Source organism: Hemitrygon akajei, chromosome 4, assembly GCF_048418815.1.
Source record: "Hemitrygon akajei chromosome 4, sHemAka1.3, whole genome shotgun sequence".
Classification (NCBI taxonomy): Eukaryota; Metazoa; Chordata; class Chondrichthyes; order Myliobatiformes; family Dasyatidae; genus Hemitrygon; species Hemitrygon akajei.
In genome coordinates, this window is record NC_133127.1 from 53183679 (window position 1) to 53209215 (window position 25537).

The 25537-nt window shown below is 41.0% G+C and overlaps 1 protein-coding gene across 1 annotated transcript in view; it reads left to right on the forward strand.

The window, feature by feature from the left end:
* adamtsl7 (ADAMTS-like 7) overlaps nt 1–25537 on the forward strand; it is a 491555-nt gene that overhangs the window by 69923 nt on the left and 396095 nt on the right. Inside the window, exon 4 of the mRNA XM_073042603.1 lies at nt 11867–12192. Within this exon, the coding sequence (XP_072898704.1) occupies nt 11867–12192 (326 nt within the window). The remainder of the gene's footprint in view (nt 1–11866; nt 12193–25537) is intronic.

Here is a 25537-nt window from a genome sequence, read left to right on the forward strand (position 1 = left end):
ATGAAGGGGTTAACATAAGACTGTAAGACCTAGGAGCAGAATTAGGCCATTTGGCCCGTTGAGTCTGCTCCATATCTGGAGCATTTGGCAGCTTTGGGCCTGTACTCACAGGAATTTAGAAGAATGGGGGGGAGGGATCTCATTGAACCCCACTAAATGTTGAAAGGACTAAATAGGGTGGATGTGGAGAGGATGTTTCCTATGGTGGGGGTACCCAGAACTAGAGGGCACAGCCTCCAAATTGAGGGACAATCCTTTAGAACAGAGGTAACGAGGAATTTTTTTTTTAGCCAGAGAGTAGTAAATCTATGGAGTACTCTGCCACAGACTGTGGTGGCGGCCAAGTCCATGGATATACTTAAGGCGGAAATTAATAGTTTCCTGATCGGTCAGGGTATCAAATGGTATGGCAAGTAGGCAGGTGTATGGGGTGGAGTGGGATCCAGGATCAGCCATGATGGAATGGCGGAGAAGACGCGATGGGCTGAATGGCCTCATTCTGCTCCTCTGTCTTATGGTCAAGTACACTTGATAACTAAGAAATCTCTTACCGCTGTTTAAAACAAGAACAAAAATTACTGATGTAAATATAATTAACTGACGTAGGAACGTGCACAGTTTAAACAGATGCATCCCAATAACGTTGCACAATATGAACTTTTAACTGCTTTAGTGAGTTTTCAGCTGAGAGAGTTAACTTGAAAACAAAAAGTTGCAGATATTGGACTCTGAGATGAAAGCAGTAGATGATGGAAATATTCATCAAGTCAGGCAGTACAGGTGGAAAGTTAATGTATCAGGGCAACCTTACCTGTTGAGTATTTCCAATATTTCCTGTTTTTCTTCCAAAGCTAATTTATTTGGGGAATGTACTTTTTCAAAATATATTTGTGTGTGGATTTGAGTGTAGATTAATGTTCTGTATACATATTCAGCCACATTACTCACATGACAGATACTCAACCCAGTTTTAAAATGATTGAAGGGGTGGTGAAGAGAGGCAGTGGAGGATGGTAAATGAGGAAAGAGAGAAAAGAAATGGATGAATATATAGGAAAGGCAGCAAAAAGGAGAAGAGGCAGATTTGCAGATGAGGTTGGTCGTTGGTGGGCAGAGGAAGCACAGAAGCTAGAGGAACTTCGTGGGTGAGGTAGCATCTGTGGGAAATGGATAATCGATGATTTGAATAGAGACCCTCCATCTACAGGACGGGTGTAGCTGGATGTGAGGCTGAGGTGAAGAAAATCTGGTGCATGAAGAGTGAAACAGAAGGACCTGGCTCCAGCAGATTATGTGAATGTACAGAAATGTATCTTAAAGAAAAACAAATGGATGTTAAATGTTCACATCCATAAAACAACATATGGACCACTTAAAATCAATGCACCATGAAATGTATATATAAACATGAGCTAAATCAACTGTATTTATGGGGAGAGGAATTAGCACAAATAACTTGAGGCATTCATTTCAAACTGCATCAGAAGACTAGGACAGCTGGAGCCTGACTCGGCAGAAAAGGCAAAAGCATCTTGGAACAAGGTTTGAATGGATGTGATTGACTGAGTAGTAATAATGATCATCAGAAGAAATTACGATGAAACCTATACTGAAAAGGAAGACTGGAGGGTGAATCATTAGGGATTGACAGTGAAAGGCTAAGGAATTGGGCAACATTTCTCCGGTCTGAAAGAAATCATCTGGGCAAGATCAAATTAGTCATTGTAGCTAAAAAAAAAAACAACTAAATTTCAAGTTGATCGTATTCTATCGCTTCACCATCCAACTGTACCTGGATATAAGACACCAAATTGCCCCATAATAAAAGGCATGGTAGAGCTAGGGGGAGAAAATTAAAACAAAAAGTGATGAGCACAGGCAGTTATATTTGTACATATGGTTGGGTGGACGGAAGAGTGGAAGGATGCATTTTGAGAAAATTAATATGTCACAGCTAGGCCACTACTTAATGCCCGTCCCTAACTGTGGCTCAATTGCATGATGGTGATATCTACTGACTCACCCTGAAGAAAGCCATAAATTAGTAAGTAACCTTATTTTCAGACAATGTTTGAATGAAGAGTTATATAGCACTTGTCTGATGTTTCTCTAAGATTAGTAACTGATCTGATCTGCTGAATGCAACCAGTATTTTATGACTCATTTCTGGCTTCCAGCATTTGCAATTTTTATTGGTTTCCACGGATAACCTCAAATGAAATTATTTTCAGTGTTTTAATTGACACATACAGACTAAGTTGATCCTACACAAAATTTCAAAGGCACATTTATTATCAAAGAGTGTATATGTTTTACACCTTTAAAACCTGCCTGCTTATAGTCAGCCGCAAAGCAAGAAACTTCAATAACTCAATTAAAAAGCAAAGGCCAAAAATAGGGGGAGGGAGAGAGGGAGGAAAAAATAAACAAAATAAATAAAAGACATCGTGCAAACAATAGAAGCAAGCCAACAGCACCCCGAACCAGACTGAGTGCCTGATCTGCTCCTGGAGCAGCCGGTGCAGGCCCAAGCCAAGCCTCGGTCGCCGGTTTTCACTCCAGTGGGGCAGAAATCCAGCTCAGTTCACAGCCTCGGCACCGCGGAGAAAGGAATGAGCATTCGCAGGACAGCGAGTGAAATTAGCCTGACCCTTGCCTCTGTACCTGACACTCGGGTTTCCAGTCTATTTGTGCTGGTGTTTAAATTGTCCAAGCACTGAGTAGTGTCAAGTTCAGAGACCTGGACGCTGGCACCCGAAACACCTGGGCCGCCCTGCCCAAAGCCATTCTCAATCTCACCAAGTCGTCTTGGTGCTTGGAGTAATCCAATTTTGCACCCAGGTTAGGTAGATGGGCATCGAAAACCTTCTGCATTGACTCCTCTCTGAACTGCTCATTCCATCTCCGATAGCTATACAAACTCCATCTGTGAACCCGATGACTCGCACAAGTTGCACCTGGCAGTGCCCAGCATGGCTCATCCCCTGAGCCAGTCTTACTCTGTCTGCCTCCAGCGATAGTTCACCGCAATCTGCTTCATGAAAGATGGCATAAGTAATGTTTTCGTTGATTCTCTTGCCTTGTGATTTACCAGTAAACCGTCACTCATCTTCGGTAGCACCATCTTAAACTGCAAGCCCATCATAAACTGGAAGGTTTCCCACATTTCTCTTAGTTAATTAGCTTCCCAACATTATAACTACCACACCCCAGTAACTTCTGAAGTTACTGACTCCATGTTGGAGGGAAGTATTGTATTTCCAAATGTAATAAACTCCATTGATATGATGTCCAGTGTGTGAACTTGTGAAGCTATGTAATAATCATTATTGTGATAGATAATCAAAGGAAGCTGATCGACATACAGCGCATAAAACACTCCCTTCAGCTCATCATGTTCATGCCAACCATCAAATCCTGTCTATATTAATTCCATTTACCTGATACCAAAGGAGATCTGTGTTTGCATATTTACCCTTAATTAGCTCATGGTAGTGATCAGGAACAAGAAACCTGGTTGAATTTCTCTGCCCTAACCCAATGGCACTGTGCAAGTTATATGCATACTTGGAATTGAAGCCCAGTGACTCATTGCTTTGCTTTGCTTTACTAAACCATCTGGGAATGTGAGACATTAAGATTCCATTCACACCACATGTGTGATATGAATTGTGCTTCTCTATCAGTAAGCTGGCAGTGTAGGTATGGAGTTTGGTTTTGATCTCTCTTCAGAGAGAGCTGGCTAATGTCCAGTCCCAGGAGAAAATAATCGCGTATTAAGGCAGCATTTTGTGACGTGCTAGTTGGGATGGCAGGAGTTTCTTGCCAATCCTCACATTACAATGGGATTCAGGACTTTTAACCTACCAGGGCTGAATCCCATCAATCTCATTCCTATTTTCCCTGAAATTTGTTGTTGATCGCATGTCCACGTACTCTTTCATTCTTTTGACATTTACATATATTAAAATGTAATTTACAGCCAGTGAACCTGTTGGCTCATCTGATGGACTGGCGGAGCAGACTTGATGAGCTGAGTGGCTCCTCTGTCTTACGGTCTTTGAGATGTGGCTAGTGATTAAAGCACCCAATGGAAACACTTGAGACAGAAAGGGCATTAGAACTCCACACAGATGGTGCATGAAGGTGGGATCAAAGCCAGATTCCGGGAACAGTGAGGCAGCACTACTGGTTCCATAAATCAATCCTTGCCTGCCCTCATAATATTTACTCCTCTACCAGCTGGAGGTTTTGCTACAGGTCCAAAAGTGCAGATGCAGCTGGAATCTGGATCCAGCTTCCACTCTCAGACAGGCTTAGCTGATTGTAAATCTATGGGAGAGCATCTCCTCCAGAACGTGGCCCTGGCCTGCTAGCATAATTTCAGGATAATTGATGGTTCCTGATGTAAATTTTGGCTAACTTGCAACTTAAGGGCTAGAGGAAACACACTCAGCAAAAATTCTGCAAGGTGGTGACTTCATGCTTAGAAATCCCTGGAAAGAGCAGTGTTAACTGTGTGGAGTAGAAGTGTCCAGGAGCTGCACTTTTGGAGGGAAGCCAAGTGCATCATGTAGATGCTGCTATATTAGATGTAAAATCAAGTTCCTTCCCTCTGCACTCGTGAAGTAACTGGAATAATGTACAGCTAAGTGAAATGGGGAATTAGGATAAGTGAGGGACTTTTGTCAACCCAAAGGAACCTTCAGAATCTTTAGGTCACTGAAGAATAATAGCGACATCATTGATGTCCTGTAAAATTTTCATAAAAATCAGATTGAGAGTTGAGGTGTGGAGAAAAATATTCTTTGTAATTATACTCTGCAGTTCAATGAAAAAAGGAGTTTATCTGGAACAAATTGTGCTATTGATTTATTTTTGGAGAATATGAATATAGGAAAAGGAATGATTGTATGGGGTCCTTGGTGAGAATACTTGGAGTATTGGCACAGTTTTGGTCTCCTTTCTCAAGAAAGAATAATCTTGCCTCAGAGCAAGTTCAATGGGAATTCATAGAGCTAGTTCCTGGGAGGGTGACTTTGCCATATGAGGAGAAATTGTTTAGATTAGGCCCATTGTGTTGTGAGGGGATCTCACTGAAATTTACAGAACTCTTACAGTACTGCATGCAAGGAGGATGCACGAGCTGGTTGAAGAATCGAGAGTCAGGGATCACCTTCTAAGAATTTAGATTGAGAAGTGAAAATTTTCTTTACACAGTGGGTTTTGAATCTTTGGAATTCTCTGCCCTGAGGAAGATGGAAACTTAGCCATTGAATTTAGTCAAAATAGAGATAGATTAATGAACATTAAATAAGTCAAGACATGTTGCAATAATGCAAAAAAGTGGTGCTGAGGCAGAAGGTCAGTCATGATCTAGATGAATGGCAGAGGAGACCTGAGGGTCTACTCGCTCAGGGATGTCCTACTTCCTGCTTCTTCTTCTGATCACTGACATGTATATATTTCCAACTAACAAATGTAATCCAATAGTTTAACAATGCATTACATGAATAAATTCCTGTCCCCACCATCACAGGACATTTTTGAGAGACTGGACATTGCCTCATTCAGAAAGTGGGTTTTTCTCTGAAACACATTCGCCAGTGTGAATCTGCAGTTCCAGTGACTGGGGTCTTCATGTTTCCTCTTGAATGGTATTGCCCGATGCAAATCCAGAGATACACAAATAGAACTTTGACTCGTGCGTAAAAAGTGACAGAAGAAATTTCCTTTTTTAATTTATTCACCCAGAGTGTGGGAATAGCTGGTAAACTCACTTCTGTACTGCTCATCTCTAATGCTTCTTGAATCAAGTGACTTGCTAGGCATTTCAGAGGGCATATAAAATCCAGCCACCATCAGGTTGCCTTGAGTCCAGAGCCACAGATGAACTTTCTGTGAAGAGTATCTGTTATCTACTTAGGTTATTTTTGATGTAACTAACGCTAACTTTGAGATTTCAGAATTAATTTAAATTCTCCAGTTGCTCTGGATTGTTAATCATTGCACGATGTTACAAATCCCCTCTGTGATGGCACAGTTAGTTTGGCAGATTGCTCTTTAATCACTGTGTAGAAGTTTGCAAATTATTATCTGGGGTATTGTTTTATATTAGTAATGGTAAATTTGTTAAAGAGTTCCAAATCTGGAACAGTATGAGGACAGATAGCTAATTTTCCTGTTTGACTCCATTCTTTTATTTTGTCATTTTCAGGCAAATATCTTGTGTTCTCCCTGATAGTTTCCTGCAGTTTATTTGGCCTTGAGGTGGAGCTGTTCTTAGATCCCAAACTGAATCTTTAAGTTAGAACTGCTGGAAAATCATCCTTTCAAAGAAAAGCCTATGCTAAAAATATTCGTAACTCCACTGAGATTGGGGACTGATTTCTGTCTGTAGATAATTATCAGCCTCTGGGCACCAAACTGACAGAATAAACCACAAATATGTAAATCCTGATGATCATTCATTGTTATTTAGCAGCAATAGTCTACTGTTTTGATAGACGGGACGTTTCAGCACTCGCTTGGATCTTGCTGATCTGTGGCTGCTGAATGTTAAGAATAGGTATGGGCTGCAGCTTGAAGCAATGAGATTAAAGTTAAAAGTAAGTTTATTATCGAAGTACATACATGTCACCATATGCAATCCTGAGATTCATTTTCTTGTGGGCATACTCAATAAATCCATAATAGAATACTAACAACAATAGAACCAATGAAAGACCACACCAACTTGGGCGTTTTATCAGTGTGCAAAAGACAAGTGTGCAAATACAAAAAGAAAGAAGAAATAATAATACATAAGCAATAAATATCAAGGACATGAGATGAGTTTGTGAAAGTGAGTCCATTGGTTGTGTGAACATTTCAATGATAGGGCAAATGAAGTTGAGTGAAGTTATCCACTTTGGTTCAAGAGTGTGATAGTTGAGAGTTAATAACTGTTCCTGAATCTGGTGGTGTGAATCCCGAGGCTCCTGCACCTTCTTTCTGATGGCAGAAGTGAGAAGAGAGCATGTCCTGGGTGGTGGGGATCCTTGATGATAGATGCTGCTTTCCTGTGAATGTTTTGAGTAGATGTGCTCAGTGGTGAGGAGGGCTTTACCAGTGATAGACTGGAACATATCCACTCCTATTTGCAGGATTTTCCATTCAATAGCATTGGTGTTTCCATACCAGGCTCAGATGCTGCCAGTCAATCTACTCTCCACCACACATCTATAGAAGTTCATCAGAGTTTTAGATGTCATGCTGAATCTTCACAGACTCCTACGGAAGTAGAGGTGCTGCGATGCTTTCTTTGTTAATTGTACTTATGATGAAGCAATTTATCTTGCTGTAGTTTTACAAACCAGTGTTTACATTTTCTGATTTGTCAGAGGTTGACAAGCATTTTTTTTATTTCCAGTACTTCCAGCAAATTACCAGCATCCTCTATTTCCATTTCACATCTCCATCGTCTGTAGTGTTTTCCTTTTGTGATTTTGGGTGTTGGTTCTGCTTCTTTCTTGTACAGCTCCACAAGAACAGTATCATGTTTCTGAACTCATCACTTTTTGATGAAAATTTATCAATTTGACATGTTAATTCTGCCAATGATGCTAATGTATAACATAATGTAAAGCACTTTATTTCATCACTCATTTAATCTCTCATCTTTCCGAAGAAATTCCCCCCCCCCCCCCACCCCCTGTTCTTTCTCCTTCAGCATCTTAAGATATACACACGATTAACCTTAGCCAGGACTGGCAAAGAGTCAATGATGGACTTAAAAATTTATGTTTCTCACCATAGAAGCCTCCATGCCTTCTGCAAATTCCCAGTATATCTGTCTGTACAGTAAAAGCTCAGTTATCCAGCATGTTTTAGTACCCAGCCCATCAGTGTCGGCATCAAGATTGTGCTGGTGGAGTATCCAGGTCAAAGATAATGGAAGGCAGGCAAACACTGCGACAGCCCACGGTTGATGGACAGGGCTGTAGGAGCCCCTAGATCAACACTCGCATTGGGCTGTGGGTGCTCCATGAGTCAGTATTGGAGGAGTGCTGGCCATGTCCCCCAGCTGATACTTGGACAGTCCCTGGGTTGACATAGGACAGTACTGGGGTGGGGGGGGGGGAGGGGGGAGGGAGAGAGGGAGAGAGAGAGGGAGAGAGACCGACCGACCGACCGACCATTTAACATTGAAGATGGCCTAAGGTATGTTCAGTACCTGACATTAAGGAGAGAGCTCCCTGGCTGTCTTTGGGATAATCAGCAATGTTGAGAAATGCATCTCCTGCATGCCTGATTTCTAGTATCTGTAATATATTGCTTTCTGCTCACTTCCTTAAAAAACAGGTTTGTGGTCCAGTTGAAGTCTTTAACATAATTTTGCTGTAGTCACTCCAAACATTAATGGGCAGATTTAAAACTGAAAAGCAAATGAGGTCACCTAATGTATTTTGTAGATATGTTTCCACATCCTTCATACTTGCTTAGCTAATTTGTGGAAGTGCAAGCTGCAGTCATATAGGGAAATGACCAGCGGAATGGTGTTGACAAGGGAACTAACATTATTTGAGTAAACTGATGGAATAGCTGGTGATCTGACGTACAAAGATATAGGGTGGTAAAGAAGAGTTGTATCACTCTTGCTTTTATTGGTTGGGGCAGAATCCAAATCAGGTTCGTTATCATTAAATGTGAAATTTAATGACAGTGCATGACATAAATTACTGTAAGTTACAAAAATAAATAAATTGTGCAAAAGATGAATAATGAGGCAATGTTGATGGTTTAAGGATCATTCAGAAATCTGATGGTGGAGAGGAAGAAGCTGTTCTTAAGCCATTGAGACATTGAGTATAATAATCAGGATATCATGTTGCAGCTATAAGGAAACAGGAGATTATACAGTAACACGTACAGTGCTGGAGGAGGAACTCAGCAAGTCAGGCAGGATCTCTGGAGATGAAAATAGTTGATGTTTCTACAGATGCTGGAAACTGTGGAGCAACACACAAAATGCTGGTGAACTCACCAAGTCAGGCAACATCAGTGGAGGGGACATGGACAATCAACGTTTCGGGTTGAGATCCTTCTTCAGGACAGGAAATAAAGAGGGGGATGGTCAATATAAATGGGTTGGGAGAAGAGGTGGAGCAAGAGTTGGCAGGTGATGGGTAAATCCAAGTGAGAAAGGGAAAATATTTGGTATATCCCTTGTCTCACCTGGATTCACTTATCTCTTGCCAGCTCTCACTCCACCCCAGCCCTTTTATAACTAGCTATCTCCCCTCTTTCTTTACAGTCCTGAAGAAGGGTCTCAATCCAAAATGTTGACTGTCCATTTTGTGTGTTATACCTGTATTGAACTTTGGTTAGGCCGCACTTACTGTATTGTGTGCAGTTTTGGTCACCCCATTACAGAAAAAATGTACAGGTTTTGGTAAAGGTAAAGAAGAAATTTATCAGGATCTGCCTGGATTAGAGGGTATGAGCTATACAGAGGAATTGGACAAACTTGAGTTCTCTTTCTTGGAGAGTCAGAGGCCGAGTGAAACCTTAATAGTAGTCTATAAAATTATAGAAGACCTAGATAGGGTAGACAATCAGAATCTTTCTCTCAGGGTAGAAATGTCACATACTAGAGGACATGCATAGAACATAAGAGAAGGAAAAATTACAGGCAATGTAAAGGGCAAGTTTTTTCACGTAGAAAGTGAAATGGGCTGTCAGGGGTCATGATGGAACTAGATAAAGTTGTGGTGTCTAAAAGCTTTTAGATAGGTACATGAACATGCATGGAATGGGCAGATATGGATCATGAGCAGCAAAAAGTTTAATTTAGCATAGAGTTTATTACAGACATCACGAGCCAAAGGGCCTGATCATGTGCTGTACTAGAAACATAGAAAATACGTGCAGGAGTAGGCCATTCGGCCGTTAGAGCCTGCACCGCCATTCAGTATGATCATGGCTGATCATCCAACTCAGAACCCTGTACCTGCTTTCTCTCCATACCCCCGATCCCTTAAGCCACAAGGGCCATATCTAACTTCCTCTTAAATATAGCCAATGAACCGGCCTCAACTGTTTCCTGTGGCAGAGAATTCCACAGGTTCACCACTCTCTGTGTGAAGAAGTTTTTCCTCATCTCAGTCCTAAAAGGCTTCCCCTTTATCCTTAAACTGTGACCCCTCGTTCTGGACTTCCCCAACATCGGAAACAATCTTCCTGCATCTAGCCTGTCCAATCCCTTTAGAATTTTATATGTTTCAATAAGATCCCCCCTCAATCTTCTAAATTCCAGTGAGTATAAGCTTAGTCGATCCAGTCTTTCTTCATATGAAAGTCCTGCCATTCCAGGAATCAATCTGGTGAACCTTCTCTGTACTCCCTCTATGGCAAGAATGTCTTTCCTCAGATTAGGGGACCAAAACTGCACACGGTATTCTAGGTGCGGTCTCACCAAGGCCTTGTACAACTGCAGTAGAACCTCCCTGCTCCTGTACTCAAATCCTTTTGCTATGAATACTGTTCTGAGTTCATATATGAAGTACTGTAAAGCTGGAAATCTGAAATAAAAATGGTAAATGCTGAAAATACTTTGCAGATCAGGCTGAAAGCTGGGAGAGAGAAGCATATTTTTGGTTCAAAGATATTCAGTTGGATGGATTGGGCAACTTGGCTAAAATGCCAGCATGCTCCAGACAAGTCTTTTGAAACTGCCTCTCCTGTCACTGATTCTATTTAGCCAGAAAAAATATACTAAACAATCATTTTATTTTGTAGAAAATTGATTTAATCATGGGATAATGCTGTTAGTTGTCACTGACATTAGGGGATAAAACCTTCATAAAGAATAAAGTTTTATAAATAGAGCTGCAGCATGCAAAAGAAAAAAAAATGTCTACTGCAATTTTCATTAGATAACTTTAATGAAGTCAAGTATCCCAGGGCATGTTCTGGAAGTGTTATCAGTCAAATTTTTACACTAAGCCTCATAAGGAGCTATAAGATTGGCGACCAGATGTTGATCAAAGTGTAGGTTGTCATAACAGCTGAGCGAGAGAGCGATTGACTGGTTTGAGGAGGGAATTCCAGAGCTTAGGGTGTAGACAATTGAAGGCAGTGTTGCCAAGGGAAATTGGCTGAAACAAGAAGGTATGTGAAGTTCTTGAAAAGTTGCAGGAGGCTGGAAAATGATATTTAGGAGTAATGACACAGAGGAATTTGAAGAGGAGGAAATTGGAAATGGAAGCAATCCTCAATTAAGATCGAAAGAGGATCTGGGGTTTGGGCTGAACAAGACTTAAGTCTGAGTTAACCCTGTATACAGTATCAGTTAAAATGACCCTTCAGATATTTTCTCCAGTTCTGACCATTTTAATTCTGCAGAGAATTCAGAGCCATTAAGAAGTGGCAGCAAAAGTTTGTACAAATAATGTCAGGGAAAAGAAGCTTTGGATTATGAGGAGGGACCAAAGAAGCTTAAACTATCTTCTTATTATATTTTGAGAAAATCTGCAAAATAATCAAATACCTAACAACATTACTGTATTAATGAAATAATGCATGGCCTTAAACCAGGATATTACAGTTTCTTTATGAAAGAGGGTGTATGGGTATTCTCCTGGGTCCAGAAAGGGAATACTTTTTTTAAAAAAATTAAAATTTGGAATAGGAAATATAGTGGTAAGAGTGTGAAGGTTGGGGCTGTATGATGTCACACTACAATAGCTGCGTGTACTTGAAAGGTGTAATCATCTTCTCACTCACAGGAGTCTGCCACAAAATCAGGTTTACAATCATAAAAGTGAAAAACCACGTCCATATTTCCTCCGGATGCTTACGGATACTTTTTTATTTGCTGTGAAAGGTATCGAACCGGATGAAACGACAGATTGCTGACACCTTTGCAGAAGACCAGCCTCATGGTTTGTGGGGCAGCTGGGGTCCTTGGACTGCATGCACCAGGACCTGTGATGGTGGAGTAATGCACCAGACCAGACCCTGCCTTCCTCAGACAAACCGTAGAAGTCAGTCTACATTCCAGTTTGCAAGAGGAGATCAGCCCCTAGTGGTATATCGCGTTCCTCATGGGCAAGTGCTGTCCGCCATTCGTCATTCTGTACCTCTTCATCGGAGTTCAGCCAGCAGGCTACCTGGAAGCAGCATCAACCAAATCTATCAGAGCTCTAACAGGTAAATCCATTCCTCATTTCAGGCCAAACAAAACTGAGCTCACTCTCATATGGTGAAAGACTGGATTTATACCAGTTCCATAACTATAGAAATGTTTTGCCAAGGCCCAAGTCCAATAATTTTTGTAGACCTGTCTTACTTCAAAAAGATATTTGATCTCACGCAGGCTACTAGCGTTATACAGTAAATGGCAGTGCCCTGAGGAACATTGGTGTTTATAAGCATCTTGGGTGCATCCATAGCTCCCTGAAGTTGGCAGCACAAGTGTTAGGTTGGTAAAGGTGGTGTTGTGGTAAACTGCATATACCTGTCTGGACACGCCCCCCACCCTGGCTGACTGCTCCTGTGGCTCCTCCCACAGACCCCGGTATAAAGGCGATTGGAGCCACAGACCCTTCCTCAGTCTCCAGGATGTTGTGTGATGGTCACTTGCTGCTTGTGCTTTCTTCTAGCCAATAAAAGCCTACCTTAACCCACGTCTCAGAGTTATTGATGGTGCATCAGGTGTACAACATACTTAATTGGGATATTGAGTACAGAAGATGGGAAGTCATGTTGCAGCTGTATAAGATTTTGGTTCAGCCACACTTGGTATTACATTTGTGTGTAATTCTAGTAAGCACAATAGAGAAAGGATGCGGAGGATATAGACAGGATTTACCAGGATGTTGCTGATTGTAAGGAGAGGTTGGTTGGATTTCCTCGGAACATGAGAGCTGGGGGAAGGGGAGAGGTGAAGAAGTATATATAAAATAATAAGAGTTATACAGTAGTTAGTCAGAGTCTTTTTCCAAGGTTGAAAATGTCAAATATTAGAGGTTTGATTTAAGGTGAGAGAGGGAAAACTTAAAGGAGATTTGCAAAGCAAATCATTGAGTGTAGAACTTTGAGTATGGTAGGAGGCTGGAATGTGCTGTCAGGAGAGACAGGTACAAAAGAAAAGCTTGACGCATTTTAGATGGGCACATAAATAGGTGAGGAAAGGAGGGGTATAGACACTGTGCAGGCAGATGGGAATTGTTTAGATTGATATCATAATTGGTGCAGACATGGTGGGCTGAAAGGCTTGTTCTTGTGCTGGACTGTTCTAAGTTACTGCAAGCCCAGCACTTGCTGCACATTCCCATCTCCTTGAAGGTGCTGGCAAGGCAGCTTGTTGAACTGCTGCATTGTCTGTGTGTAAGTATTCCCACTGTGGTGTAAGGCAAGTGGTTCTAGAATTTAAATCAGCCTCAAAGAAGCAATTTTAATATATTTACATGACAAGATACCATGCAGCTGGAAAAGAACCAGCCAGTTGTGATGTTACTGTGCACCAGCTGCCCTTGTCATCATTGGTGGTAGAGTTTACGAGATGGGTGTTCAAAGGGGCTTGGTAAATTGCTTCTGTGTATCTTGTCAACGGTGCATAACAACACTTTGGTATGTCAGTCATGGAGGGAGTGAATATTTAGAGTGGCAGATGAGGTTCTAATTGAATGGCTGTTGTCAGGCTTCATAAAAGTTGGAGTTATATGCGTCCAGGCAATCTGTGTATTCCATCTGCTTTTTATAAATGGAAAAGCTTTGGGAGACAGAGAGGTCATTTGGTCAGAATAGAACATGTAGCCTGTGGTCTGCTCCTTTTGCTGTAGGTTTTGAATGACTACTTTGGTTTCTAGTCATGGTGGCTTCTGCATTTTGATGTTTGGGATATTAGGTACTAATAGTGCCTTTAAATGTCAAAGCTGAGTTGTTGTATTCTCTGGTTGGAGATGGTCATTGCATGACACCCGTGATATAGGTTAATTAGTAGCAAAGAATTTCCATGCCTGAATGTCATCTCATCCTCACCACATGTAGTCATCATGTAGACTTGCCTAGAGTTTCAAACTGAACTGAATACTGCTCAATTATCAATGAACATTCACACTTCCCACACCAAGACAATGAAGAATACAATAATGAGCTAGCTGAAGATGACCAGACAAGGATGCGATCCTGATAATGCCCTGAAGCTGAGATAATTCACTAGGGACTGGCAACTCCAGCCAAAGGGTTTGTTTCATATTGACATCAATTTTCTTGAGGCTCTGTGAGTATAGTAGGAGAAGTGAGTTTTTGCTTGACTGCATCTGAAAAATGATCTAGTTGTTAGACAGAGAATTAATTCCAGATAATGTCTGGTTTGGCAGTAGGCTTCCTGAACCCATTTAACATCCAATCTAGATTGTCCACAGCTGAGTGCCTGTCAAAACATCAACTGGGAGATGACTTCTTTTACTGAGATATTACTTACAAGGCGTTGTATCTTATGATATCAGGAAAGTAATTTTTCCTTGGCTCAGGTCAGGTAATATTCATAAATTGTTTCTTCTGATTAACTGACACTGGCAAGTGTTAATCTTCTCCTAATCCCAGATCATGGATAAATCCCTCAGCTCTTTTGAAACCAGTATTCTTAAAGGTGAAAGAACAACGTTCTATTTTCCTTCATAGTTATATCTGGTATTTGTAGGAGGAAAAGAATTGTCAATATTTAGGGTCGTAATCCTGAAACTCTGAGTACCGATGCAGGGTTTTTAACTCAAGCCCATAATGATTCCTCTCTTCCTACAGATGCTGCTTAACCTACTGCGTTCTTCCAGCAGATTGGGTGCCATCGGAACGTAGCAGTTAACACGACACTGTTATAGCTCAGGGCGTCGGAGTTCAGAGTCCAATTCCAGTGTCATCTGTAAGGAGTCTCTGTGCTTCCTTCCTGTGGAATGTGTGGGCTTTCCCCATTTTTCTGAGGTGTCTGGTTTCCTTCCGTAATATAAAGATGTACTGGGTTTATTAATTGATCATAGTAAATTGTCCCATGATTAGGTTGAGGTTAAGTCAGGGTGCTGGGGTAGCATTGCTCAAAGGCCCTAAAGGATCTAGTCTGCATTTTATCACTAAATGAATAAATAAATAATTGTTGCTCCACATCCCAACGTTAGTCTTTTGTGTCTCCATATCTAGCAAATGCTTGAATGGGTTGCCTTTGTATCATGTGTTCTTCCGAATCTCAGTAGCTAGAATTGTGTGCAGAATTTGTAAGTGTCACTACTTGTGGGTTTTCAAAAACCAAAGTGGAGTTTTCAGTTTTCACTGTAATCTTTCACTCAAAACACTACACTGGTTCATGCACTACATACTTCATGCATGGCCAAGTGGTTAAGTGATCTGAAGGTCGCTAGTTCGAGCCTTGGCTGAGGCTTGTGTGTGTGTCCTTGAGCAAGGCACTTAACCACACATTGCTTTGTGATGACACCGGTGCCAAGCTGTATGGGTCCTAATGCCCTTCGCTTGGACAACATCGGTGGCGTGGAGAAGGGAGACTTGCAGCTTGGACAACTGTCGGTCTTCCATTTAAAAAAAACCTTGCCCAGGCTTGTGCCCTGGAAACTTTCCAAGGCGCAAGTCCATGGTCTGTCGAGACTAACGGAGGCCTACGCACATATAATAAAGAACATTTTCTGGAGTAATGCTTCATGACTGATGCAGGATGAGAAAAGGACAAGCCCCTGACACAGATTTTATGTCAGTAAAAATAGACTTAACATTCTGCATAACCTGTTTAATGTGCAAACTACAGTCCGGCTCACCCTTAGATTTTACAGCATCTTCCTCTAACTCCCTTGAGGAGTTTGCCCCCGTAATTTCATGGGAATGCTTATCTGGTTGTTTATCCATCCCTCCTATTGTTGCGAATAATACTAGAAATGCTCAAATTGTCAGTCAACGTCCTGTGGAGAGAAAAAAAAACAGTTAACATTTCAGGTGAAGAACTTTCATTGAAGTACGACATATAATGAAATAAGTTATAAGTTTTAAAGTAAGTGGAGAGCTAGAGATGGAACACACTTCTATGTGTCTGCTCTGACCCAGAGCAGCTTGTGGATGTTGCCTTTAGCTGTATGTAGGAGTACCATAGAGTTTGAGTACTGTACTGTTTTGACCATAACACGTCAGAACAGAATTAGGACAATTGGCCTGTCAAATTATGGCTCATTTATTATCCCGCTCAACCCTATTCTCCTGTCATCTCTCCATAATCTTTGATACCCATACTAATAAAGGACATATCATTGTCTGCATTAAAGATGCCCATGACTTGGACTCCCCACTATAGGAAACATCCTTTCCACATCTATTTTATCTAGACTTTTCAATATTTGATAGGTTTCAATGAAATCCCCCCTCATTCTTCTAAATTCCAGTAAGTACAAGCCCAGAGTTATCAAACACTCCTCGTATGATAACCCTTTCATTTCTAGGATTTATTCTTGTGAACCAACTCTGAGCCCTCTCCAATGCCAGCACATCTTTAGATAACGGGTCAAAACATCTCACAATACTCCAAGTGCAGACTGACCAATGCCGAGAAACCCTCAGCACGATGTCCATGACTTCAGATTCTAATCCTCTCGAAATTAATGCTAACATTGCATTCGCTTTCCTTGTCCTTGCCTTTAGGGATTCCTGCACAAGGATTCCCAAGACTTTCTGCACCTCAGATTTCCGAATATTTTTCCCATTTAGAAAATGGTCTCTGCCTTTTTTCCTTCTACTAAAGTGCATGACAATAGGGAAGTGTATGATCATGCCATATTTTATGCCCTCTCTTTTGTTTTTGTGCTGATTTTGACTTCCCTTGTCAGCCACAGTAACCTCTTCTTTGGAATGTATCTATCCTGTGCTTTCTGAATTGCTCCTAGAATCTCCATCTATTATTGTTCTGCCATCATTTTCTTGTAACGTAGCTCATTGTAATTTGTACCCCACTCCTTGGCCTGCATGTAACTCACATCATAGTCCTTTTATCCTTGTGGTTTCTTAACGCTACCCACAGAGATTCTATATCTTCCAATCCTATGTCATCACTTTCTAAGGAGCCAACTTTTAACCAATAGAGCCACCCCACCGTCTCTGCCTACCAGTCTGACTTTGTGTTACGATGTGTAACCTTGGATGTTAAACTTCCAACTGTGATTTTCTTTCAGCTGCAACTCAGTGATGCCCACATCATACCTGCCGATCTCTAACTGTGCTACAAGATCATCAACCTTATTCAGTATACTGCGTGCGATCAAATATAACACCTTCAGTCCTTCATCACCCTTTTCAATTTTGCCCAGTGTTACCAGAAGTTAAATTTTTATCCCTTTCTAAACTTTTTGCCTTTTTATTTATTCTGGAGACTTTCATAACCTTTCCTGCCCTCTCCTTCCCTCTTAGTTTATCTCAGTTTCCAAACTGTTGAACCTACCATTTATTTAAAGCCACACTTCAAACCATCCCAATGACTACAATTTTGCCCTGCCATCTGTTTACTCTTCCACAGCCTCTCTACACACTACATCTACCTGCCCCATCATCTGTCCTATCACTCCGTTTCCCATTCCCTGCCAAATTAGTTTAAAATCTCCCAAACAACTCCAGCAAACCTGACCGGGAGGATATTGTTCCCCCTCAAGTTCAGGTGTAATCTGTCCATTTGTATAGGTCATGCCTTCCCCAGAAGAGATCCCAATTACCCAGAAACCTGAAAAACTGCCCCCTGCACCAATTTGTCAGCCACACATATATCTGCCAAAGCATCCTATTGCTGTGTGGCACAGGCAACAATCCAGAGAAACCCACCCTTGACATCCTGCTTTTCAGATTTCTACCTAATTCCCGATTTTCTCTCCTCAGGTCTTTCTCCCTTTTCCTACCATTGTCATTTGTACCAATATGTACCATGACTTTTGGCTGTTCAGCTCCCTCTTTAGAAGGCTGTGACCTAAAAAGAGGTGGCACTGACCCTGCACCTGGGAGGCAACATATTATTCGGGTGTCTCTTTCACATCCACAGAATCTCCTATCTGCTACTGGAATCCCCTATCACTACTGTACTCCCCTTCTTCCCCCTTCCCATCTGAGTCACAGAGCCAGAGACCTGGTCACTGTGGCTCTTCACTGGTAGGTCCACCCCCCAACAGTATCCAAAGCGATATACTTATTATTGAGGGAAATGGCCATGGATGCTGTGGACTGTTGGCCCTTCCCTCCACTGACAGTCACCCAGCTACCTACCTCCTGCAGTTTTGGGGTGACTACCTCATTGTAGCTCCTATCTATCACCTCCTTGTTCTCCCATATGAACCAATGGTCAACCAGCTGTAGCTTTAGTTCCCTGACACGGATTGTAAGGATCTGCAGTTGGATGCACTTACTGCAAATGTAGTTGTCAAGGAGACAGGAGGTCTCCCAGAGTTCCCACATCTCACACGAAGAACAGACCACTGACCCTGGACCCATTCTCACTGCACTAGCTATGTACTAATACATAGAGAAAGAAATTTAGCAGAAATGTAACTAGACCCTTTGCTTCTTGAGCTAAAGCCTGAAACTAACCACTCTTGACACTAGCCCACTCACACTATGGCCATTCCCATAATGACTCTCCGTTTAAACTTTTATTGCCCTTTGCCAAGTTCCTAATAGATCATTACGATTGAAGCTTGCCGAAAAGTCCTGAAAGGTCTTGAGCTTTTTTTTAAGCAAACAAGTGACTCTCTATGATGATTGGAGTCCACCATTTGGCCCAGTGAGGAAGGCAAACTCGTTGTTAATATTACTACAAAATCCATGGCAATATGCTGTGGAAATGTTGGTTGCAGTGACATTGATCTAGTTGGTGACTTCAATAAAATTCAGCTTGCAAGAGGGAGTGGGCCAGTTTACATAAATACACTTCCAGCTGAGATCATGAAGTAGCAAGCTTACCTTGGTAGTTTCCTATTAGATATGGCAAGAAGAAAAAGATTGCACACAATTATAATCAAAAGGTGTTGGCAAGAAGGAAGAAATGTTCATTTTAATTTCCTTATTCACTTCCCATGATGATGTTATCAGTCCTGAACCAATGTATAGGGAGGTTCTTCACATTGTAACACCACCAATTATCATTACCTTAATCAATTAGCATATGACTCTAGATCTATTAAACCGATAATTTATAATTTTCTTTTGTTTGCAACCCAGCTATTCACAATTCTCCAGTGTAACACAATGATCCTCGTGTAAGTAAAGTTGAAAATGAGGAAACCACCCAGTGCCACCTTCCCTGAATCTCCGAATCCCAACTTTGGATTCCATTTAAGCAATATTTGTGTGAAGAAACCCACCTTTCCCTCACCTAACACCTCCCCAGCATCAACCACAAGTCCCAAAACAATTGTCCAATCTTGACAAACAAACGTTCAGTTTGGACCTGTAACAGTTGCTTCACTGTACAAACATAAACTCTATCACCTCCCCTGGCCCCTACCCATCACAGACTTAGTGACTTGATGAATATAAATAGCTGACTAGCATTGATGCCAACCGCTGAGCAGGGACTGCGGAGCTGCTGGCTCATTCTGCATTGAAGATGTATTGAAAATTGGCCCCATGTAGAACTGGACTTGTGTATTCATGCACAGTGCATGAATTTCTCCTGGTTCAGAGAGATGTAGTAGGTCAGCTCAGGAATGACAGAAAGGTAAGTGTTTTAATGTTTTATTTTATTTACATTTGTACACTATCAGCTAGATCTTTGGCCTTCTTCCTTCCAAAATTTGTTACAGAAAGTTTGTTTTTCCTGGGTGGGTCCATTTTTATAACTAACTGATTACAAGGTTTAAAAAAAAGACACAGTCGTGAACTTTCAGTAACTGCACATCAGGGTACTTTTCCACTGGGAGGCTTCTGAAGGATCTGACCTGGAGTCCTTTCAGGCCGCAGGCCTCAAGGTACTCTTAGTGCATCTACTTCCCTTAGGTGCATAAGTTTGATCCAGTCCCTGTGATGTATGACCACCTTACTGACCTGAAAGATCTTAGTCCTGGTACACATAGGCAGATTAAAGTTAAGGTGTCCTTGTGAATTGTGGGTCAAATCTGGGGAATTTTTAAGCAGGTGCAAAGCCTCTGCCAACAAATTTTTAATGTCCAATCCCTGAGGACTATGCAATAAAGATTCCTACATAGGACAAAACACCTACATTCCTACTTTGGTGTATTGTAGACAGACCAGTTACATCTGCCCAGCATGTAAACTAATCCTTGTTCCACACTCCCAATGGAGCCTGCCATTTGTTGGATGGCAAATGATCCATATTGAACCACATGAATAGTGGGCAGGGTAGACATGCTCAAATGATGCACTGCTTGTGTGTAGAAACTTGTCTACCAGTCTACGAGCTTGCATTACCAGTTCAACGACCCATTGATCTATCATCATCATCATCAGGTGCCATGCCCAGTTTGAGATTTGACTCCCATGGCCCACACACTCCTGTTTTGGGTCAAGTGGACCAATTCATTGGTATTCATTTCCAGTTCTCTGGCTGCTGTCTCCATCATCATTTGTCTTTGCCTTCCTCTTGCTTTCTTCCCTTCAATCTTTCCCATAATTACCGTGCATTCCAACTCCTCTTTCCTAATCACATGTCCAATGAAGTCACGTTGCCTTTTTGTGATCTCATACATTATCTCTCTTTTTGTGCTTGCTCTGTTCATGACATCCTCGTTAGATATTCGTTTCATCCATGATATTCTTTGCATCCTCCTCAAAAACCACATCTCTGCTGCTTCAATTTGTTTTTTCATGTTACTAGATTGTCCAACATTCTGAGCATTCATAACATAACTGGATAAATGTAACATTTCAGTACTCTGAGGTGGGTTGTCATGCCTAGTTTAGTGTTGGTCAGAATATTCTTCATTCCCGTAAAGGTGTCTTTTGCCATCCCTATTCGTGTTTTGATGTCCATGTTGCACCTGCCGTCTGATGTCACCCAGCTTCCTAAGAGGCAAAATTTCTGTACTTGGTTTATGTCTTCCCCGTTTATTCTCAGCCTGCAGATAGGATTTTCCTTCTTTTTGGATATCACCATACATTCTGTCTTTTTGCAATTGATAGACCCATTTTTGCACTTTCTTCAACAACTGTATCAATTAAGTTTTGTAATTCTTCCTCTGTACTTGCAGTTAACATAGTGTCATCTGCATATCTGAAATTATTGATGTTTTCACCGCCAACTTTGATTTCCAAGATGTCTCTTATTTTTTGTAATATTGTTTCCCGGTATACATTAAACAAATCGGGGAGAAAACACACCCTTGTCTAACACCTCTCTTGATTTTCGTAAACTGACTCACTTCTCCACATATTCTTACAGCAGCAGTTTCTTCCCAGTACAGATTTCTGATTAGGCGAAGGTCTTTTGAATCTAGATCTACAGTTTCCTGTAATATTTTAAATAATTTATTGTGCTTCACTTTATCAAATATAGATCAAATTGATCTATACTGGGAATGATATACCAGCATGATGTGTTCCTTGTTTCCTGAATCATTTATGAAATTTGGGGCATGACCTGCTCATCCAATTTCTTACACTGTAATTGGATTGAGTTGTGTAAACTATAAGTCATCTCCCACCCATTTTGCCCAGGTGTGAAACCAGTGAATCGTGACGGGAAGAGCCTAGTGCAAATTCCTAACGAGTAGGTCTTCAACAGGAAATGAACAAAAAACTTCGAAAACACAAAACTTGCTTTTCTTGCATGGTTTATTCATAAATTCTTGATCTCTCAATCTACCTAGTCTCATTTTATTTAGTTGCGCTCACTTTCTCTGTAGTTCTATCACTATATGCTGCATCCCATTTTCTTTCTACCTTGATGTACTTATGTATGTCATGATCTGTCTGGATGGCACACAAACTAAGTTTTTCCACTGTATCTTGGTACAAGTGACAATAATAAGCTTGTGACAAAACCAATAATTTATTGAAACAAATGTCATTAATTTCCAAGCACCGTTCTCCATCACTAACAACTCTTTGGGATGGGTATCTGAATTTCACAAAGAATTTTTATTGTATTTTTGTTAATTGGCACTTAATATCAACCTTTAACCATTGCATATCAACCTGCTTTACAAAGGTGTGCTCATAATTTCCGTTCCTCTCGCTACAGTAAAAGAATGTAGCTTAATTCCATCTACTTGGTCTCTGCTGTTTTTCTTTGTTATGTTTTCAGTAACAGTTCTTGTTGAATGAAAGTTCCGTGTTTCTTCATGAGTCATCAGATTCATGAACATCAATTGAATGATATCTGTCATTCAAAGTTTATCTCCTGGTCCCATATCCGAATGTATGCATGTTGATGCAAAGTGACTCTGGTGTTTTGATAGTCCTTCTCACTACCTGCAATTAAATCTAATGGCATACATTCCAGAGTGTTGAGTTACAATGTACCGAGTCCACAGGGTATAATGTTGTGGCTGTATGGTAAGTAAGACTATTGATAGGTATTCTTGAATTTTCTTTCCTTTGCTAGTTTTATAACCCTATTGCCATTCACTTGTGAGAATGATTGACAGAGTGTTAGTTAATTGAAATGTGCAGTAATAAAATGTAGTTATTTATATATTGTAATGGCTTAGAAATCGGATGGAAGAGGTAAAGGGTAGTTACAGAGGCTGTGGGCAACTGACCAATGAGCATTTTGTTTTTGATGGCTGGGGAAACCAGTCGCACACAAGGACAAAGGCAATGTGTACCAGTGAATAGGCCTTGCCTTATCCCTTTCTATTGCTCATATCATCCAGAGGGTAATGAATTGAGCTAAGAAGGGCTTGGAGGCTCAGATACAGATATATTCTGGACAGAAATGCAGTTTAGATGCAGTACTAAGGTAATCAAAGGATAAGGATGTAGCAGAGGAAAGTAGCACTGAGACAAAACCATAAACTTATTAATTGGGTAAGCAGACATCACAGCCTGAATGGCCTACTTGTGTTTCTGTCTGGACACTCAAGAAACTGCAGATGCTGGAGTTTGGAGCAACAAACAATCAGTTTGAGTATCTCAGCTGGTTGAACAACGTCTGTGGGGGGAGATAAATTGTTGAGGGGGATATACCCTCCATCAGGATTTCAACCCAAAACATTGACAGTTCCTCTCCTCCCATAGACGCTGCTTGACCCACTGAGTTCCACCAGTGGATTGCTGGTTGATGGTTTCTAGTTTCTATCTTCAGATCAGTATTTCCTGGTCTGAGTTGGAAAGGAGGCGAGGTTGTGAGTAGACTAACCCAAGTTGGGATGAACATTCATCAGTTGTAAATTAGACTGTGATGATAGTGGGAAGGGAGGTCTGTGCTGGGCAGGGTGACAGTAGATGGGGACAGAATGGGATTGGCAGATAAGAATTGGTGGGGAAGGAACGATTGAAGATCCTTCAGGGTTGTCATGATGGAGGCCCTGAAGAAACATGCAAAAAACCTACCTGAGGCAACATTGGAAAGTATTAGCTCGGAATTGTTCAGGCAGGTCCACAGTAAAGATAAGGGCTCCGTTGCACTTTACACACAAGGTTAAAAAACCTGGATGTCTCCCTCGTCACACAATTTTGAAAACTATTTGCAGTTCCAGGCTCCTCCATGAAGTAGCATGATCTGGGGAAAAAAATTCAAGTTCACGTTTATTATTGTCTGACTGTACACATATACAACCAAACAAAACAACATTCCTCCAGACCATGGTACACCCACAAATATATATCACACACAGCACGTAAAAGAAAATATTACCCAAGTACATGAATAAAATATAATTCAAAATTGTAAATGTGTGTGTAAGAATCTTAAAGTCTACAAGTTTTCTTGTGCACCTTTATTCATTCATTGAAATTTAATCCCATTGTGCAGATAACTGGAACCTACAAAGTTGGCCTGAATTATTCGTTTGTATTCATCACAATATCTTTATACATTGAGTATACATAAAAGAAAATGGAATTACCCCAGGTTCTCTGGATAGAAGTATAACAAAATTTCAAAATCAGTCTTTATTCTACAACTTGTTTAAACAAAAATTTCGACTTTTCATGTCACACTCTGTTCTCTTCTGTTTGTGATAATTAGTTAAGGCATTTCAAGACCACAAAAAGGGCATATTTCCTTCAAAATAACAGCTATTGATTTGTTTTTATTGTTCCACCTATCACAAAACCAACCACTTTCCAATGTGCCAACAAAAACAAGTCACAGCATGAACCTTTCACATCCTCTTCTAATGCTGGAAAATTCTATAGCTGCTGAAAAATTGTAGTAAAAAACAAAAAAAAAGGCTGGAAACACTCAGCAGGTCAGGTAACATCTGGAGAGATAGATTCAGAGCTAACTTGAGTTGACGACCTTTCATTTCTTGAATCCTTTCTATTCTATAAGATACTTCTAAAAGGTGTTGTTTCTCCTCCTTGGGGTGGAAGAGCACCACCTTATGTTCCATCTGGGCAGCCTCCAACCTAATGGCATGAATATGAAGTTCTTCTTCTGGTTATTTAAAGAAAAATCCCTTCCCTTCTCTCTTCTTCTAGTCCCCGTTGGCCATTTCGCACCTGCCTATCACCTCTCCCAGTACCCCTTCATCTCTTTCTCCTCTCCTCTACTATCAGATTCTTTCCTCTCCAGTCCTTTATCTTTCCCACCCTACTGGCTTCACCTATCACCTTCTAGCTATCCTTCTTCCTGCTTCCCCAACTTTTTATTATGACATCTTCCCCCTTCCTTTCCAGAACTGAAGAAGGGTCTCAGCCTGAAGATGGTTTATTCATTTCCATGGTTGTTGCCTGACCTGCTGACTTTCTCCAGCATTTTGTGTGTGATCTTTTCTATTCTGTTGTTCCAGAAAATAATTAAACCACAAAATCAGCTAATTTACACCATAACAAATCAAAGGTATGCTGGGGAGAACTAGTTTTTATTCCTTTCATTAAGAAAATGCAATAATTGTTATGGAATTGAATCAATCCTATAATGTTACATAGATGTAACCAGAACTAGGGCATAATGCTCAGCAGGAAAATGTGCCTAGCACAGTTCAAAAGCTAAATGTTCAGTGATATTCAGCAAGTGAAGTAGCATCCTTGTACACAGAACTAGTCAACGTTTCAGGTCAGGAACCTTTTATCAGTGCTGGAATCTTGAGAAAGCACATATTTTTAAGTTGCAGAGAGGGGGAAGGGTAGAGAGAGTAAAGGGTGCTGGCCAAGTTCACAGACACAAAAGAAAACAGACAATGAAGCTAGCTATCCAACAGCTTCTATATGGAGGAAGAAGTATTATTGATTTATTATTGTCGTGTATACTGAGATATTCTTTATGCCTTCTAGAAGATGAGTCCTGAAGGTTGCAGTGTGCCCAAATGGAAGTTATAATGGTGTTCTTCAAGCTTCCATTGAGCACTGTTGCGACATTACAGGGCGTCAAAGATGGAGGGCTCATGGAAGAGTGGGGCAA